At 45.6% G+C, this 16,701-nt stretch overlaps 1 protein-coding gene across 7 annotated transcripts in view; it reads right to left on the minus strand.

Annotated features, from left to right (window-relative positions):
• The window catches only part of LOC139055901 (uncharacterized), a 127,212-nt gene that overhangs the window by 45,883 nt on the left and 64,628 nt on the right, over nt 1–16,701 (minus strand). For 2 of the 7 annotated variants that reach the window (XR_011511987.1, XR_011511988.1), the window contains exon 5: nt 14,101–14,171. The exons of 2 other annotated variants lie outside the window; for them this stretch is intronic. Coding sequence is in view for 2 of the 5 variants with exons in the window: in XM_070533534.1 (XP_070389635.1) it covers nt 7,306–7,434; nt 11,450–12,697 (1,377 nt within the window). In the remaining 3 variants the exon portion in view is untranslated. Of the gene's footprint in view, nt 1–7,245; nt 7,435–11,449; nt 13,002–14,100; nt 14,172–16,701 lie in introns of those variants that run through there. 3 more of the 7 variants (XR_011511985.1, XM_070533535.1, XM_070533534.1) reach the window with 2 other exon arrangements.

Consider the following 16,701-nt stretch of genomic DNA (forward strand, 5'->3'; position numbering starts at 1 on the left):
GTGTTAGAGATCGTCAGGATACGAGTGGCATTTTGCATCGTATTTTTAATTGTTTGCTCTAACCCAGAGGGTAGGCCCTCGCGGCAGGCATCTTCCATATCATATTTAAAGTTGGCCCATTGAATCGTCTGAATGAGATTCCGTGGACCAGATCTAGAGGACAAGCCTTTTACGTTCAGATAGGTGGGAATGTGATCACACCCATATGTCTCAATATCTGGAAACCACTTCACAGATCTAGCGAGAGAGAGCAAGGTCGAGGCAGCTGCCGTATGTCACGCCTCGAAGAAAGGTGGGGTTACTATCGTTCAAGAGAGTAAGGCCATAGTTGTTGGCGATGCATGCTAATCTTCGCCCTCTTGCATTTGTCTTTGTACTTCCCCATGCTGGATGGTGTGCATTGAAATCTCCTATGATTACCCATGGGGCGGGACAAACACTCAAGATAACCGCTAATCTTTTAGTCTCGAAATTGCTGGAAGGCGATATATACGCGCCTATGAGAGTAAACACCAGTTAGCTTGTTTAACTGAGATGCATATATATTGATTGTAGTCGTGGGGTGCAATTGGTTGCAAAACATAGGTGAGTTCATGACGAAGAAAAACGATTATTTTGCTGCATGCACCATTTGTTGATGACATGATACATTCGTACCCTGACAGTCTGATCGGTTTCAATAAGTTGGGCTCACACATGACGATGAGTGGAAACACATTGGTGTACAGAAACTGATGAAAAACTGAAAGACGTAATTTTAGCCCTCTGCCGTTTCATTGGATGAAGGACGCTGCCTTGACTTCTTTTCGGAAGGATGGGGTATCGGTAGCCATCTTTTTAGTTGAGGAATTCAAGCACTGCGCTTAAGGTGTCGAGCATTTCAAGTGCGCTTCGAGTAGACGGTGTCCCCATGTCCACTTAAATCATTCGGATGGCCTCCATGAGGGAACGTAGCACCGAGATGACTTGACAATCTGTTTTAAGTGAATCATCAATGGCCGGAGGAGGCTCTGATGGAGCCGCGACCCTCTGAGGTTCCTTTGCAAGGCAGCGGCTCGGTAGCGTAGGCAATTGCTCTAAAGAAAGAGTCTTATTCCCTCGTGGATGTGGTGGACCCTTTCGCGGCGCGACTATGTGGTACCGTAGTGGAGCGGGTACTATCACTTTGCGCATGCACCTTCTTTGAAGACGTACGATGGTGCCGACGTCCATCCCGACGCCGGACTACTTCGGCTTCCTCCTTGTGGGCCGAATTGTCTCTGGCCATTTGCTTCTAAACCGCGCGCTCCCTCTTGATGCGGGGACAGTCTTTCGACGAGGCCACGTGAGGGCCGCTACAGTTGGCGCACTTCAGAACTGTGGCACCACAGGTCTCTTCTACATGAGGTTCAGCGCTACGGGGACACAATAGCGCGTTGGGATACACGACCTTGACGTGTCCTAGCCTGAAGCACTGATGGTATTTAAGTGGCTACTAGATGAATGGTCGAATCGGATGTCGAAAATGTCCGACTTTAACGTGGGATGGTATACAATCCCCCTTGAAAATTACTTTTACGCAGCGCGTATTCCCAAGACAGTGCACTTGCGTAATGATCGTGACCTCGTTTGCCGGCTTGATGAGGCTAGGTAAATCATCATTGGGAATGGCAATGTCAATGTCGTTCATTACAGCGGCTATGAATGTGTGGACTATGGATCGAGATGAAGGGGCGCATTTTGCTTCCGCCTAGCTCCGTGATTTCTTGAAGTTTTCCAAGTGCACTCCCGTTGTACACGTCTACGGCGAGTATATTCTTGCGTGGATTTATTCTCATGTCTTTAATTTGATCAGGCACCACACATTTCAGAAAAATGGATAGGGCTTACGTGTTCAGCAACCGTAGGTTGCTTGACGGTTCTTCCGGCATAAAGATGATGACGTGTGAACAGTTGACAGGAGTTGACAGTGCTGTGTTGAGGATCTTTCTCTCCGCCCTTTTACTCCGAACGGGTATGAAGCCGTCGTCGGATTAGTCGTCTTCCGATTTAGAGTACAGCTCGGTGTCCTCGGTGTCGCTGGGGGAGCCACCTCGCTTTCTTGCGGTTGACGGTCATGATGACTTCTGGCCAGGCGGGCCTCTGGCATGCTCCGCGTCCATGGCCGCAAGACGGGGAGGTGAGGCACCCGAAAGGCGAAGATTTCACCAAAAATTTACAGCGCACAGAAACAAGTGTTCTGTCAAGAAGACACTTCGTCGTCTTCTCCACACTAAAATTAAAATGTTCTGCGTATAAATGAGCTTATACTCTGCGTCTTATTTTTTGCGCCACCTAGCAACAAGCTATCGGCACGCCAGACGCGCCATTTGCATGCATCATGCGCCAGACATGCAACCGAGGCGAGAGAAACTGCATGCCGGCGCGTGTAAAGTTCGCCCGTTCGGCGGCCCGTCTCTTTTGGGCGTAGCATGTTTGCTGGGCTCCCGGCGTGTTCTTGCGTTCCTTCTGCACTTTGACACGGCACCGCCACACTATTGGACTAGGGCAAGTTGAGAAATCTTGTTTCACAGTCTGCGACGCCTTTCAAGCAATTTGTAAGCTTACATCACGGAAATACCTAGACATGTAACGCAGTTAGCGGAAAACAGGGGTCCTGGCCCTGTTAATTTGGCTCAATGACTGGGAGATGTTTTCGACACTTTCTTTGAGCCCCAACGCTATTGTAACCGATTTTGGTTGTCTTTCGGCACGTTCGCCGCATGCGGCTTTGCGACGCAGTTAGCGAAAAGAAGCTCGGCTGTGAGTCGCAGTTGGTTTCGCATGTACTGAATCTTACTGGGACAAGATTTTTTTTCAGTTTCAGTTTATTTCATTAATAAGGAGGAGACATACATGTTTACACAAGCATACAGAAGGAGGTCCCAAAGCATGTGGCTGAAAGGGGACCTCCTGTCAGAAAATATATACATTAAAGGAAATACAAAGCATAAAACAGCAATACAGTAGTCACTATGAGAAAGATTATACAAAGTATGTGTACAAACTGTAAAGTAATATAAAGCCAATAGCTAGTCGTAGAATTAAAATAGTAGTTTGAGGCTTTCGCAACCGAACAAACCAAAATACTTATAAAGGCTATAAATGAGAAAAAAAGAACTAAAGGAAAAGAAAAAAAAACGGAAAAGAAATGAGCAGGAGGGAAGTGAATATCTTAGATATGTGGATTATTTTGGCTATGTAGTAGAAAAGTGAATAATGTTTTCTTGAAGAAACCCAAAGACGAAGAATGCTTGACATTTAGCGGGAGGCTGTTCCAAGTGGCTAATGCTGCGAAATAGCCAGATTCTTTTCCATAATTAGTATGTATTAGTCGCAATAAGAAATTGTTGTTAGCTGCAAACCCTGTGCGGTTTAATTAAACCAAAGTAGCCGCAGAGAAAATATGTACTGGAGAATCATTACGTATTACCTTAAATAACATTATGGCTAATTTATATTGAACAAGATTTTTTATTGAAAGTATTCTGTGGTTGAAAAGCATATCAGAAGCACTCCACTAGAATGGGCTGAATGACAATATCCGGATGGCTAGATTCTGCAAATGCTGTAGTGGTGCTATATGAGTTGGATATGTGTTACCCCATGCTGTAATGCAATAATTGGGATGGCTGTCAATAAAAGAATAATACAAGGTCAGCAATGTTGGTTTGCTAAAACAATATCTAGATTTAAGTAAAGTTCTAATACCGGTAGAAACTGTGCGCTTAAAATAGGCGATATGCTTTGTAAATTTTAAGTTTGAGTCAAGAATTACTTCAAGAAATGAGCATTCATTAACTGCCCTGATGTGAGTAGATTTTAGGTTGACAGTGACAATGAATTCTGGTGTCTTATGATTCGAATGAAAAAGCATAAAATACGTTTTGGTAGGATTCATGCTTAGCGATTTAACCTGGTACCACATTAAAATATTTTTCAGATCAGTGCTTAGCTTAGTAGTCAGGGAAGTTAGTGAACGATCGGTTGCAAGTAATGTAGTGTCGTCGGCGTAAAGAAAAGCCTCAGTTTCTGTTAAACAACCGGGGAAATCATTTATATAAAGCAGGAAATGTAGCGGGCCAAGTACAGACCCCTGCGGTAGCCCTTTATTGGTTATTCTGAAATTAGAAAGTGAGGAACTAAAATACACGGCTTGTTGTCTATCTGTTGGGTAAGTTTTTATAAGTGCTAATGCTGGGCCATCGACGCCTACTGCTAGTAGTTTAGCAAGTAAATTGACGTGGTTTATGGGTTCAAATGCTTTGGATGAGTGGATAAAAACTGATCCAGCGTAGAAACCGGCATCTATAGCACCTTTTATTTTATCCGTGAAAGAAAGTATAGCACAATCAGTCGAGGACCCTACCCTGAAGCCAAATTGATTTGGCGATAGAATGTTAAATTTTGAGAAGTATTTCGTTAGGCATTTTTCAATACCTTTTTCGATAACCTTGCTACAGAGAGGTACAATAGCAATAGGGTGATAATTAGACATGTAGGAGCAGTCACCCTTTTTAAATACTGGAATTATTTAAAAATTTTTTAGTTGACTTGGAAATACTCCAGTCTTAAAGATCAGATTGATAACAAGATACAATGGGCGAGCAATAAGATGAGCCACTAATTTGATATTAATAGAACTGATTTCGTCCAGACCTGCTCCTGTAACCTTTAAATCATGTGTTATATTGATTATTTCATCTGGGCCAGTTGGAAATAGGTACAATGATTGTAAGCAGTGCTGAAATTATAGTTGATTATCAGTGGTATGACCAGAGGAATGGTCACAGAAGAAGTCATTAAATGCGTTTGCGATTTTTTCTGCTTGTTCATACGTGGCGTCTGATGAATGAAGCGTACTTATTGGTTTAGCCCGATGGTTTCGGTTCAAGAAGGAATTTATTATATCTCACTGTCGTTTTGAGCCTGCGCCGGCTTCAGCTATATTTTCTTTTGGCTACCCTGAGCAGCCGGTTTAGCAAGTTACAACAGATCTTATAGCGAGTTTTGAGTCGAATGTTAAAAGGGCGTTTAACTTTTCGGTACAGGTTATCTTTTTCACGTAGACTAGTGAGTAGACCATTGGTTAACCAAGGGTTCTGTAAAGCTGGGACATCTCTTCTGCATTTTACAAAGCTTGTAGAATTAGCGATACATTTCTTTATGTTCTCCGAAAAGTCATTAAATGCAAATTCAACGTTTCGCTCTGAAAACACAGAACACCAATTTAGCTCACCAACGCGAGCGATGAAGTCGTCTTTATTAATCACGTCTTTATAGAATTCATGATAAGGTCTATATAATTGATAAGGAAGCTTAAAAAAGACAGGAATATTGGCAGTGATATTAATTTCAAGCACACCGCAAACTGGAGGGCAGATAAGGTTGGAAAACATGTGATCTATTAAGGTGGCCGAAGCCCCTAAGTGCTAACGCGCTTTCTTTGACCCCTAACATTATTGGAACAAATTTCGTGTTTTTTTTTGCCTACTTTTGAAGCACAGTGGTCGCGTCCGGCGTCGTGGCGCCGTTACTGAAAAGCAGCTCGGCCGTGTGGCGTATAGTTTGCTTCGTGTGCCTTGAACCTTTCTGGGACAAGATTGTGACGCATTATCTGCCCCGCCAAGATTATTGTGAATAATTTCGTTACTTATTGGGATATCTTTGAGGTACGCTCGCGACGCCTGACGTTGTGACGCAGTTAGCAAAAAAGAAAGCCGACCATGATGACAGTTTCGCGTGTACTGAGTCTTAGTGAGACAAGTTTGTGACGCTTTCTATCAACCAACACTGAAACATATACCTTCTTTCCGTACTCACGCTTGTCGAAGACATGACGAGCGATTGACACGACTGTTTTTTGCGACGGCAGCACGTGATAAAGATAACGCCGAGGAGCTTAAAAACCAAGAACCAAAGTTCTCTCTTCTGAACGACTGAAAACAGGATTTGCAGCCGCAAATTTGTCTTGAGTGCGAATAGAACGCATCCTGCGAGCGTCTACAATGTTGAGCATGCTGAGAGACTTTGTTGAGGCCACCTACGTGTATGTAGCGTAGTACTACGGCATCGGCAGAGGTCAATGTGCTTTGGAAACGCGCAGTCGCCCATGTATTTGTGCCCTCAAAGTGCAGGAAATAATCCAAGGGAATGGGGGAACATTTGGAAGTCAGATGTTTTCTTCATATCGACACACGAACGAAGGATTAAACCTGGAATTTACAAAGGATAATGCAGCGCTGGCCAGTTGAGTCAAGAACTCGAGAGGCAGACAGCCTTCGTCGTCTTCGTCGGGACGCCCGCGTGCATCGGCCGCCAGAAGCACGCAATATGTATGTATCAATATTATATGGTACTGCTTGGGATGAGTCCGGTATTATCTTTGCCATGTATGTAAGAGCGAATTGCTTTTGTTTGTAACGCCGCCAGTTCGCCACTGTCGCACATTTCTCGTCTACACGCATTATTCCTATAAGGTCTAAATACTGAAATGGCACATGCTTGTAATTTAATTTCTCTGCTGATGCCTTTCGATGGAGCATCGTACAACAACTACTGCTACTTACCTGGTGCCACAACGTTGGATGAATGCACAAAAATCACAGAATAAGAATATATACAGACCGAAATAAACATTTGCTCATATACAAGGCGTCTTGCGTCTACTTTATGAAATTGCACATGGCACAGATATGATGGAGGATGGATTCGATGATGGCGATGGAGGTTCGATGATGACCGAGACAAATATGCGAAATTCATTGAAGTTTTCGTTGGCTACAAGCAAATGGCGACACTTTATTACCAACACTAGCCCGACTGTACACCCACTGCGTAAGACCCCAGAATTAATTCGTTCGCAGAAGAAACAGCAAGATGAGTGCTGAAAGCGTCATTTAGATGTAAGGCGATGGCTTCAGTCTGGCCACGATTCGCCTCACACAGTGGGCAACCATGGTCCCTAAAAACGGGCTAAGACTGTCACGTGTTATCGTGGCATGTCTTCGGGAATTATGTCAGCAATATGCGTAGGGGCTCATAATTTAAGGCAAGTAAATAGCGTTGGAAGAAATATAGGATATGATAGGATAGGATAGGAATAACCGTTATTCGTCCAACGATTATTGATGTTGGCGCCCGAGGCTAGGCTGCCAAGGGTGCATCACCCGAGGAAAATATTTCGAGATTCAAAAGACTAACAACGGCCGAGGTCTCGTCATTAGAGAGAGAGAGAAATAACTTTTATTTATATAGCCGGCAGATTCGTGGGGGGGCCAACCCCGCCTAGATGGCGGCCAGAAGCCCTTGAGCTCTAGCGGCATCCTCGGCCTGCTGGACAGCCAAAAGTTGGTCTTCGGGGGCCGAGCTGAGCAACATGGTCTCCCACTGCTTCCGGTCCTGAATTTTTCGGCCCTGTCGTGGCGCCCGAGGGCAGGCCCAGATAATGTGATCCAGGTGCGCCCTTTCTTGACAAAGTTTACAATTGGCCGAATATTGGTCTCGGTAATAATGATTATAAGACACCGGGTTCGGATATGTATTTGTTTGAAGGAGGCGCCATGCCACCGCCTGCTGCTTATTAAGTGATGGGTGTGCGGGAGGAAAACGCACCCTCCCCAATCTGTAATGATTAGTTATCTCCCTGTAGCCAACCATCCGGTCCCCTGTCAGCCCCAACCACGGCACCCCGGTGGCTCGGTTTGTGAGTCCTCGAGCCACAGTGTCGGCTGCCTCATTGCCGGGGAGAGAGGAGTGCGCAGGTGCCCAGATGATATGGACCACCCGCTCACCGCGAAAGTTTGCCAGGATACGTTGTGATTCCGGCGAGATGCGTCCCTTTGCGTAATTTAAAATGGCGGTTTTAGAATCACTGACTATTATCGTGGCCAGTGTGGAAGCCATTGCGAGAGCAATGGCCGATTCCTCAGCCACCTCGGCTCTGTTAGTTTTAATAGATCCGCTGACCTTACGCTCACCTTGCGAGTTCACTGCAACGATACACATATTCTGAGTAGTCGTGTACTCTGCCGCGTCGACGTACACCACGTCCTGAGAGCGTTGGAATCTCCTCTGTATAGCTCTTGCCCTTTCCTCCCGCCTTTCCCTGTGGTGTTCAGGATGCATGTTTTTGGGAAGCGGTGGGATAATAAGCTGCTTTCTTATGTCGTGGGGAATGTCTACTTTAGTGCCATACTGTGATGCGTATGTTACTTTAAGCTTGTTAAGTATGTGTCTGCCAGTAGGTGTTTGTGAGAGTCTTTCATATTGCGCTATCGTATGGGCTTCTATGAGTTCTTCGAGCGTGTTGTGGACACCTAAGGCTAGGAGCCTGTCATTTGATGTGTTTATCGGCAAACCTATGGCTTGTTTGAATGATCGTCTAATGATGCCGTCGATTTTTGTCTTTTCTGCTACTTGGAGATTTAGGTAAGGGGTTACATATACTATGCGGCTGATGACAAACGCCTGGACTAGACGTACCAGATTGTTCTCTTTCATCCCATAATGGCGATTAGCTATTCTCTTAATTAATCTCAGTGTTTGTTGTGCGCTGTTTTCTAGTATTCTGATTGTTTCCCCGTTGTGACCGTTCGCTGATACGTGGAGTCCGAGGACTCTAATGCTGTCGACAATAGGTATTTGGGTGCCATTTACAAAAAGCGTGATGTTTGGTTTACCCGTAGAACTCTTACGGCCCCTGCGTGTCGGTCGGTATAGAAGTAATTCTGATTTTTGCGGCGAGCATCTCAATCCTTTATCCATGGCATATTTCTCAACCGTATGTATGGCTGTTTGGAGGACTTCCTCAATCTGCCCATCACTTCCACCTGTTACCCAAAGGGTGATATCATCGGCGTACAGGCTATGATGTAATCCTTCTATATTTTCTAGTTCTGCTGGCAGGCCAATCATAGCTACATTGAAAAGAAAGGGAGATAAGACTGACCCTTGTGGTGTGCCCCGGCTTCCGAGTTTTATCTCTTTGGATTTCACTTCACCGATTGTGATTTGCGCAACACGGTCGGAGAGAAAGTCTTTAACATACGCGTGGGTTCGTTGGCCCACTCCTAGGCCTTGTAAAGTTTCTAAAATAGCCCTGTGGGTGATATTATCAAAGGCCTTCGTAAGATCAAGACCAAGGATAGCTTTTGTATCTAGTGTTTGAGGTCCCGCGTCTATTATTTGGTGTTTTATTTGCAACATAATGTCTTGTGTAGACAGTTTTGGTCTAAACCCAATCATGGTGTGCGGGAAAAGGCCGTTATCTTCCATGTAATAAGTTAGACGTGTGAGGATGACGTGCTCCATGAGCTTGCCAGCACACGACGTTAACGATATAGGCCTGAGATTCTCAAGGTGAAGTTTCTTTCCCGGCTTTGGAATCATTATAACCCGAGCGGTTTTCCATTGACGTGGAGTATTACCCTGTTCCCAGCAGGTGTTAATATACTTGGTGAGGGCCGAGATAGATTCATCATCGAGATTTCTCAGGATCTTGTTGGTGATTCCATCCGGGCCTGGAGTGGATTTCGTGTTGAGCCTCATGAGTTCCGCTCGAACTTCAGCCTCGGTTATGGGGCTGTCAAGATACGGGTTCTCCTTACCAGTATACGGATGTTGTTGTTCTTTGGTTGTATTTCCTACGTATAGCCTTTGTAGTTCCTGTAGAAGTTCTTCTTCCGTGCCTTTGTATCTGTGAACTATTTTGTACAGGCAGTGTCGTTGTGTGGACTTGCTGTTTTCCGGGTCTAAAAGATAACGCAGAAGATTCCAGGTTTTAGGTAGCCCTATCTGTCTCTCCATGGCGTTGCACGCGGCCTCCCAATTTTGACGGCTTAATCTATTCGCATAGTCCTCTATTTCCTCATTCAGCATGGCGATTTTCCTTCTCAGGTTTCTATTAAGTTTTTGCTGCTTCCAGCGTTTCTGCATGCTGCTTTTTGCCTCCCACATATGTAGGAGTTTGCTGTCCGCCTCCTCTATCCCTGCTTTTTCCGGAATAGTCTTAGTGGCTCGTATCACACTTTGATGAAGTTTTTTAGTCCAAATATCGATGTCTTGTATGACCTCATCAGCTTCCTCCTCCCGGATTTTACGGAAGAAGTCCCATTCGACAATTGTTATTTTCCTGCCTTTCTTTCGTGATGGGCCTGCGTGTACAGTTGTTGCTACAATGAAGTGATCACTACCCAGATTTTCTTGTGTGTTTATCCATTTTGCATCAGGTGTGTTCTTTGTAAAAGTTAAGTCTGGTGTGGTGTCATTGCTGACACTGTTACCCATTCTAGTGGGCGCCTGTGGATCCGTTACGAGAGTGAGACCCTCCTGCTGAGCGTCTAGCCATAGATTACGACCCTTGACGTTCTCCAAACGGTATCCCCAAGCCGCGTGGGGTGCATTAAAGTCCCCTACAATTACCATTGCATTTCTTTCTGATAAATTTAAGGATTTACGAAAAAGCGGGCCGAATCTCATCTTGTGTCGAGGGCTACTGCATACATTTAAGATGAAAAGGCTTCCTTCTCCCTTGCGCGTGGGAATGATTTCAATCAGGACGTGGTCTACACCGGTCACGCCAGTGGTGTGTTCTATGACCGTAAGGTTTCTATGTACGAGAGTTGTAACAGACGCCTTCTCGTCGGAAGCACCATATGCTTTGTAACCGGATAATTTAGCCAGTCCCCCCGTTTCTTGCAGGGCGATGACGTCTGGGGCCTCCTTGCTACTTAGGAACTGCTGTAGGTGTCCCCGTTTCCGGCGATACCCGCGACAGTTCCATTGCCATATTATGTATTTATTACGCGGTATTTATTACGCGGTATTTATTATGTTTAATTGTTTGATTCTCCCCGGTGACTTTACTGGTTTCTGTCACTACGGGTCGATGATATGGTTTGGTGGTCGCTTTTACCGGTCCCACTCCCGCAGGCCTCAAATCCTTTTGCGCGTTTTCAACGACTGTTAATCGGGTGTCAATGCCTTCTATTCTTTGTATAATTTCCACGAACTGTGCCTGTAACCCGGCGAATTGTTGCTGTAGCGTCTTAGTTAACTCCACAAACATTCCCTCTACTTGCTTTTCTAAGTGCGTTGAGACGCTGCTTTGCGCGTCTGACGCGTCTTCGGCTTTTCTTTTGTGGGGCGGCGTCCCTGTCATTTGCGCGAGAGCGGGCGTTGACTCGCGGCTAGGCGTCTGTGCCGTACTGGCGGTAGGCGTATGACTTGGCTCGTGTGTCCTATTCTGCTGAAGCCTAGCGTTTTCTTGCTTTAATTGTTGAATTTCCTCCCTCTGCTTAGCATTTTCACGAGTAATTTGCGCTAGCAATTTTCTAATTTGGATCATTTCCTGCTCCAGGGCGGACCCTTCTATATTAGGTGTTATATTAGACGGAGAAGCAGCGCCGGAGACCGTGTCTGCCCAGCTCACCTGCGTTTTGTTGCCGTCGGACCCGCCAGAGCCCTCCGGGGTTCCGTGTAGTGGGGATCCTCTCGATCTCGATTCAGACCTGGGCCGGGACCTGGACCGGGACTTGGAGTTGGACTGGCCGCCACCGCCTCCACCGGGGAGTCTTGGGAAGGAACTAGAGCGGCTCCTGTCGCGGTGTCTGCTGCCGTGGCTGTTGGTCCATGTCGATCCCTTGTGCGATTCGGTGCTGCCCGACCGCTCCCTGGACCGACTTGGGCGATTGCCCGCCATAGCTTTCTGCGGTGGATGTTCATTCCGTTGTTGTTGTTGGTGTTGTTGTTGTTGTTGTTGTTTCCACTGCCTCTTTCTGAGAAGATATGGGGTCTTGAACCGTTCACGGCACTTTTTGTCTCCTGTGAGGTGTCCCTTCCCACACATGAAGCATCTTGGCTCGCACTGATGATCTTCGGGTGGGTTGAGAGTTCCGCACCCGCGACATTTCTTGCTGTTCGGTGTCGGGCAAACATCCGCTCGGTGGCCGAGGCGGCCACATGTGGTACATGTCTCGTACTGCTTGCGATATAGTAGGCATCGGTATTCAGCTGCGCGGTAGCACACGTAGTGTGGTACGTAGGTACCTTCAAACACTATCACAACCGAATCGGTGCGTCCCATGCGTCTTGCGTGTAGTATAGTCGGGTTTCTGCAGTTCACCAGGCTTTTTTCAACGTCTTCAGACGTGTCGTATTCTGGTACACCGTGTATGACTCCCTTGGAGGTGTTCTCCGGCACAGTAATGTAAGCGGCCGTACTGTAGGTGTTCGATCCAAGTTGGATTTCCCGTATCTGGCTGTAGCGTTTCGCATTCTCCAGTTTCGGTGTGCTCATGATCATGGTGTTTTGTCTTGGATTGATGCGTAGCGTATCTTCTCCGGCATTTTCTGGTGTCAATGCGGCTGCCAGCAGAACGCCATCCTTTATGTACGCAATGCGTTGCTGCGCCATGTCGAGCCCACCTCTCGGGCGGATCACGACCTTGTAGCCTTCCTCCGGTAGCTGCGGTTGCCTCGGGGCCATTGGTCGCTGTAGAATTCGTGCGTTCTTGGTTTTCCACGCCGTTGAAACCGGCGAGTCTCCGATGTTCTTCGATCGTTCATCGAGGCCTGGGCGTCTCTTGGCGTTACTGCGGCGTTCGTGAGCCGCAATCCAGCCCTGGTCGTCATATTCTTCCGGGGAAATTGGCTCCCCTTCCACTTCTACGACGTCCATCCTCGCGTCTCGTGGCGAAGCGGGGGCCCGCCCGCACCCGAGTCAGGCGGCGTTCCCGCCGAAGTGGTGGGAACAGTGGCGTCGTAGACCCAGCTAGTTAGGGTTAGCCAGGCCGCCGGCGTGGCAGTGTATTAAAACTGCCTTTGTGGCTCAAAAAATCGCCCACCTGGGATAATCCCGATGTCTTCGTAGTCCGTCGACCTTCCTGTGTTAGGGGTGGTAGTTCTAGACTCGACAACTGCCTTTTTCCGCCACAATCAGGGAAAGTTTTCGGAGCCCATGTGTAGCCCGTCTTGTCGGCTCGGCCCCCTAGCGGCGTCTCCTCGTCATTAGAAAAAAATATATTCCGTGCGTCTGCGCGTGATTTGCTACATATGACGTCATAGGGGGACGTCAGTACATTGAAGCGACGTCATTTGTGACTAGACACCAATGTAATTGCTCTACCTTCGCTTGTCTACATTAAACGCACGCATTCGCGGACAGATCATGGCGATTTTAGGCTTCAAATCCAATGACTTGACTGGAAAGACACGGTAAATGTTTTCTTGCCCATGCTTTATATGGGTGTTGTGAAGGCGCGTCAAACGTCGTTAATGCTCGTTCATTCGTCTTTTTTTTTTAAATAAGCAAGAGTACCGTACGCATTAGCGGCAACCCCTTCCAGCAAGCGACCTCTCCCGATCGGGAAAGCATGCGGAGAGCAGTCAATGAAGCCCCCTTACAAAAGCTCATTTTGGTAGCAACGTTCCCGTGTATATCTTACTTCCCCATGTTTTAACTCACTCTGTCTGCAGCAGCAACAAATACAGGGCATTCAAATCCACCCCAGGATAACGCGAGTGTACAAGTGAGCACAAGAATAAATAGAATATTTTTCTGGCCATACGCTTCGTAAACTAAGTGCGCAACTGAGAGTTAAACATATTTCGCTAATTATCTGTTGTTGCGATTTTTTCTCCGCAACTTGTTCTTTCCTTTTGTTGTTGTTGCTGCTGCTTTTGTTATTGTTTGGCTTCTGCAGGTCGTATACACACAATCGAGGCGTTCTATATTCTGGAGGGACTCACCATGGTAGCTTAGTAGCTTTGGCGTTTCTCTGCTAATCTCGAAGCGGCCGGATTAATCTCTCCCGCGGGCTCAGCGTTTCGAGTGGAGCGAAATGAAAGGATGCTATTGTTAATTGCATTTACGTGGACGTCAATGAGCTCCAGGGGGTCTAAATTAAGTCATAGCACTCCACAGTTAACCGTGATTTATCTTGACATAATGTTCCGGGGGCACGTAGTATCAGATAATTTGTTTTTATCTGCTAGAGTGAATTCTTTCTTTCATGCATGCAATACATGTCTTACCAATCTCAAGTTGATCTTGCCTGTCCGCACAAGCTATTTGAAACTCACTGTGCATGGCTAAGTGGGTGCCGGAACTCTCTCGAGCAGCAGGGTTCAATCCCATAGGCACCTGTCTTGCTCTTCAAGAAAGAAGAACGTTTGGACATTCATTCATTCATCTGTCAATACAAGCCTTGTTTATCCTGCTCACAATAAAAACATAAATGCAAACTAAAGTTTTTGTAAAAACTTCGGTGTTAAAACACGATGGCTAAAAAAAAACTTAGAGCCATGAAATATGTGTTTCATTGCATAAGTAGAGACAACTAGAAACTTCGCGCCACAACATAGAATTTTCGGGGCGATTTTATAGGTTACACGGAATTTAACTTCTGCGGAACCAGTGACAGATAATTCAACAAAAACTGCGACTTCACCTTCCACGGCTGTGCACACAGAGAGAAACTGAACTTTTCAGCTCATTTAAAATGAATCCATCAAATTGAAACATCTTCATTTTGAGTATTATATATAGAACGTGTCTGAGGCACCAAGTTTTAAAAACTAGTTATTTGTACGCAATTAAGAAAAAGTGTATGCACGCTTTTTATTCTTGTTGAGAAACCAACAATAATGCTTTAGTCTCTTCCATACCATTGGGCTAAACAAATTAGCTAACTTATATCGCTTGCTCTAATCGTCAAGATGTCAATAGAATCGTAAGAAATGAAAGCAGTGCCCCTCGTGTCCTGTGCTTATCTTTGCCGCGTTTATTTGCGCTACAGTGACGTCTGCAAAAATGAGCCGTGTTTACATTTCCTAAAAAGCTAGAAAGCCCGCGTAATATGAAAACCACCACCTTACCATGCACTCGGGCGCACGTGATAGTAGCCTCATTAACCTGCCTCAGTGGGCAAGGAAGAGCAACAATGCTTTAATCTATAACAATTTAAGTTAGCACTGCATACGGAACTGCCCTATTTCTGTTTTCAGATTGTGATGTGTTGCGTAATTATTAATACGAAAGCATTATATGTCACGTGAGGCAGAAAAGCCGGCGTTCTAGACAACGAGTAGTACCAAAAGACATCAGCATGAGTGACCTCATCAGCGTCTTGTTTGACGTCAGTAGAAATGCAGAATTAAGATGAGAACAATTATTAGCAAAGTGACTTAAGAGGGAGTGAAGTGAATTAAGGTGAAGTAAAGCGAGCATAGGTGACATAAACTGCACTGAGCTGTATTAAATCCTATTAAGGTGGTTTAAAGTGCATTAAAGCAGATTAAGGTGGATTAAGGTTGGTACAAATTAGAGAAAGGTGGATTACGGTGGAATAAATTGGATTAGGGTGAATTAAGCTTGATAAAAATAAGAGCAAGGTGGATTATGGTGCATTTAGGCTAATACTAATTTGAGCAAGGTTGACTAGGGGACATTGAGGTTGAGATGTAAACGACCCGTAAGAATGTATGACGTCACGTATCAGGAATAAAATCGAGAAGTCATAGTCCTTTGAGCATCACATTCTCGTTAGGATACTTAACTTACTGTATTTTTTTTTCATCGAGGCTGTTTAGATGAGCTCCGCAACAATTTTCTCGTGGTAATTAAATGCATCAAACGTAGTGTGTCCGAGCTCCGAGTTTGCTTTGAAACGTATAGACATAAGATTATATAATAAAGCTTACCTTGCGTATATCTCATTCCAATAGAAAATGGCTTACATTGCCTCTGCCTTTTAACCTGTTATTCGTCACTTTTACTTCTCTCTTGACATTATAACGGCTCAAAATTGTATGTCAGCACAGCCTCTGCACAGGTGCGGTGGCCGAAGCTGGTGCCATCCTGCTGCAACGCAGCCTGTGGGGCAAGTATCTCTGTGCGTGGCTTGTTTGGTGCACAAGGATGATGAAACGTAGCAAAAGAATGCAGGTTGTAAACTTGATAACAGGTTTAATACGCATCCTTTCTGAAAATGCTACCAGACTGCTCTCAAACGTAGCTCTAACAGGTGCTGCGTACTGGCTTCAAGCAAGTACATGTGGCGGTCTACGTGAGAGGTAGCTGTTAAGGCACTTAATCTCTTCCTTATGTAAAGTAATCGAAGGCTGACACACGCACGCACTTCCACCATTATAAGTATGACATGCCTCCACCATTGAACGGGTATCTTCATTCTTGTGCCTGTACAATATCGCGCATGCATCTAACTCTGGCGTGCAGTTACAATCTTGGCAATGTAGGGAAAGATTAGAAGCCGATCCACCAGCTAACGACCTTGTATGTTCCATTAGGTCATTGATACTCCGACATACCACTAGAGGTAACATAGTATCTAATGGGTGCACTGCCGAGTAAGCCATGGTTATTCTGATGCCACCACTTTCGTCCCACAAGACTTGGCAATGGAAATTGCAGTACAAGTATTATGATGTCATAATTCGGACTATACATGCCTTCAATGTAGGCACCGCTGGTTCAGCCGGCCGGGTAAGACACTAAGTTTGAGCGTGTGGTCAGATGTTCAAAACTCACTACTGCCAGCGTTTTCCCTTTCGAATTCCTTCTGTTTTTTATACATTAATTACTTTATAGTGATTGCCGAGGCTACGTTAAAATGCAGGCTAGACCTTCTGCGGACAAGGAACGCGCAGATGACACAGGCTTCC

This window comes from Dermacentor albipictus, chromosome 2 (assembly GCF_038994185.2).
Source record: "Dermacentor albipictus isolate Rhodes 1998 colony chromosome 2, USDA_Dalb.pri_finalv2, whole genome shotgun sequence".
NCBI lineage: Eukaryota > Metazoa > Arthropoda > Arachnida > Ixodida > Ixodidae > Dermacentor > Dermacentor albipictus.